The following is a 1,260-nucleotide window of genomic DNA, read 5'->3' as shown; positions in this document are numbered from 1 at the left end:
CACAATACCTCCTGTCTGTAACCATCAGATTTATTTTTATATTTATTAAGCAGTAAGGAAACGAACAGTAAGAGCTGGCAGAGATGACCTAAAATGGTTTTCTTTTGGAATAATATTTTTTAAAAATCAAATTAACTGTTATCACTTTAAGTTGCATGAGACTGAAGCTACACCTGGAGAGGAATTTAATTTTCATGACATGCAAAACTGATTAGGCAGTGAACTCTTTCCTCCCCCTTCCCCTGAACACATTTATAAACTTCAACGGGGGCGAATTCCATCTAATACTCTGAAAACCATTTCTCATCTCACAATTTACCCAAATCATGTGCATGACTGCGAGAGGAAATAAACAAGAAATCTGTAAGCATAAATAAGCCACAATGGATTGTTAATCTTGTACAGACAATCCAGCATTAAGGCCAATTTGATCTTTTAAACATTTTATGGAAAACAGCTGTTGAGTTTTCTCTAGAAAAGCCCACAAGGTTCCATAACCCCATAGGCATACAGCTTTGACAGGAGGGCTCCAATGGGCTCCTCTTGAACCGGGCACTCCTTCATGGGAGGCAGGAATGCACGTGTCTTCACTTCCTGCTGCTCTGCACACACGTCACAATATCTGGCAGAAGATGGTTTCTGTTTTCCTTGGTGACCTGTGGGAAGAAGCGAGAGAGTAGGCTTCAGAACTCCTTTCCTCTTCAATCTTAAAGAAAAGCCTGGAAGGCTGGGAGAGGGTGAGGTATGTTTTGTCACCCAGGGAGGAGGCCCAGCTCCTCAGGAGCACTCAGAAACAGGACAGGTCACTGAGTTCCAGCATCAGCTTCTGCCAAGTGACAGCTCAAAAAGTCAAAGTGGGTTTGGATCCCAGACAGATTTCAGCCAACCATGGGGAGAGCTGTGAAGTGAGCCCTATGAGGCATACCGACACGGATTACGGGCATGCAGGACCAGGCAGGACGCCTGAGCATGACCTGTCCTGAATGGAAGGAACTGAACTGTCAGAGTGAAGCGAGGAGGAGAGCCTGGGAGCCAGCGGGGCCCGGGAGAGCAGCCAGCAGAGCAGCAGCGAAGTGCCCAGAATTCTGGGATGCCCAGTCATCTACTCGCCTCTCCACAAACTTCAAGTGCTCATTTGAAAGATGGAGAAGTGGGAAAGCCAAAGAAGTGAGGGTGCCTCCGTAGAGACTGTGACTCAGGCCTCCTGACCACAGTGTGTTCTCTATCACTTACACCATTACAAAAACAAACAAAAGCAAC

The 1,260-nt window shown here is 46.1% G+C and overlaps 1 protein-coding gene across 1 annotated transcript in view; it reads right to left on the bottom strand.

Moving 5' to 3' along the window:
- Positions 1 to 170: 170 nt before the first annotated feature.
- LOC105503177 (cancer-related nucleoside-triphosphatase-like) overlaps positions 171 to 1,260 on the bottom strand; it is a gene marked incomplete at its 5' end in the record, with an annotated part of 10,596 nt that continues 9,506 nt past the window's right edge. Inside the window, one exon of the mRNA XM_011929962.1 lies at positions 171 to 656. Within this exon, the coding sequence (XP_011785352.1) occupies positions 588 to 656 (69 nt within the window). The remainder of the gene's footprint in view (positions 657 to 1,260) is intronic.

The sequence above is a fragment of the Colobus angolensis genome, unplaced genomic scaffold, assembly GCF_000951035.1.
Source record: "Colobus angolensis palliatus isolate OR3802 unplaced genomic scaffold, Cang.pa_1.0 Scaffold839, whole genome shotgun sequence".
Taxonomy (NCBI): Eukaryota; Metazoa; Chordata; class Mammalia; order Primates; family Cercopithecidae; genus Colobus; species Colobus angolensis.
Note: the sequence above shows the minus strand (reverse complement) of the source record. Positions and strands in the feature narration are given on the sequence as shown.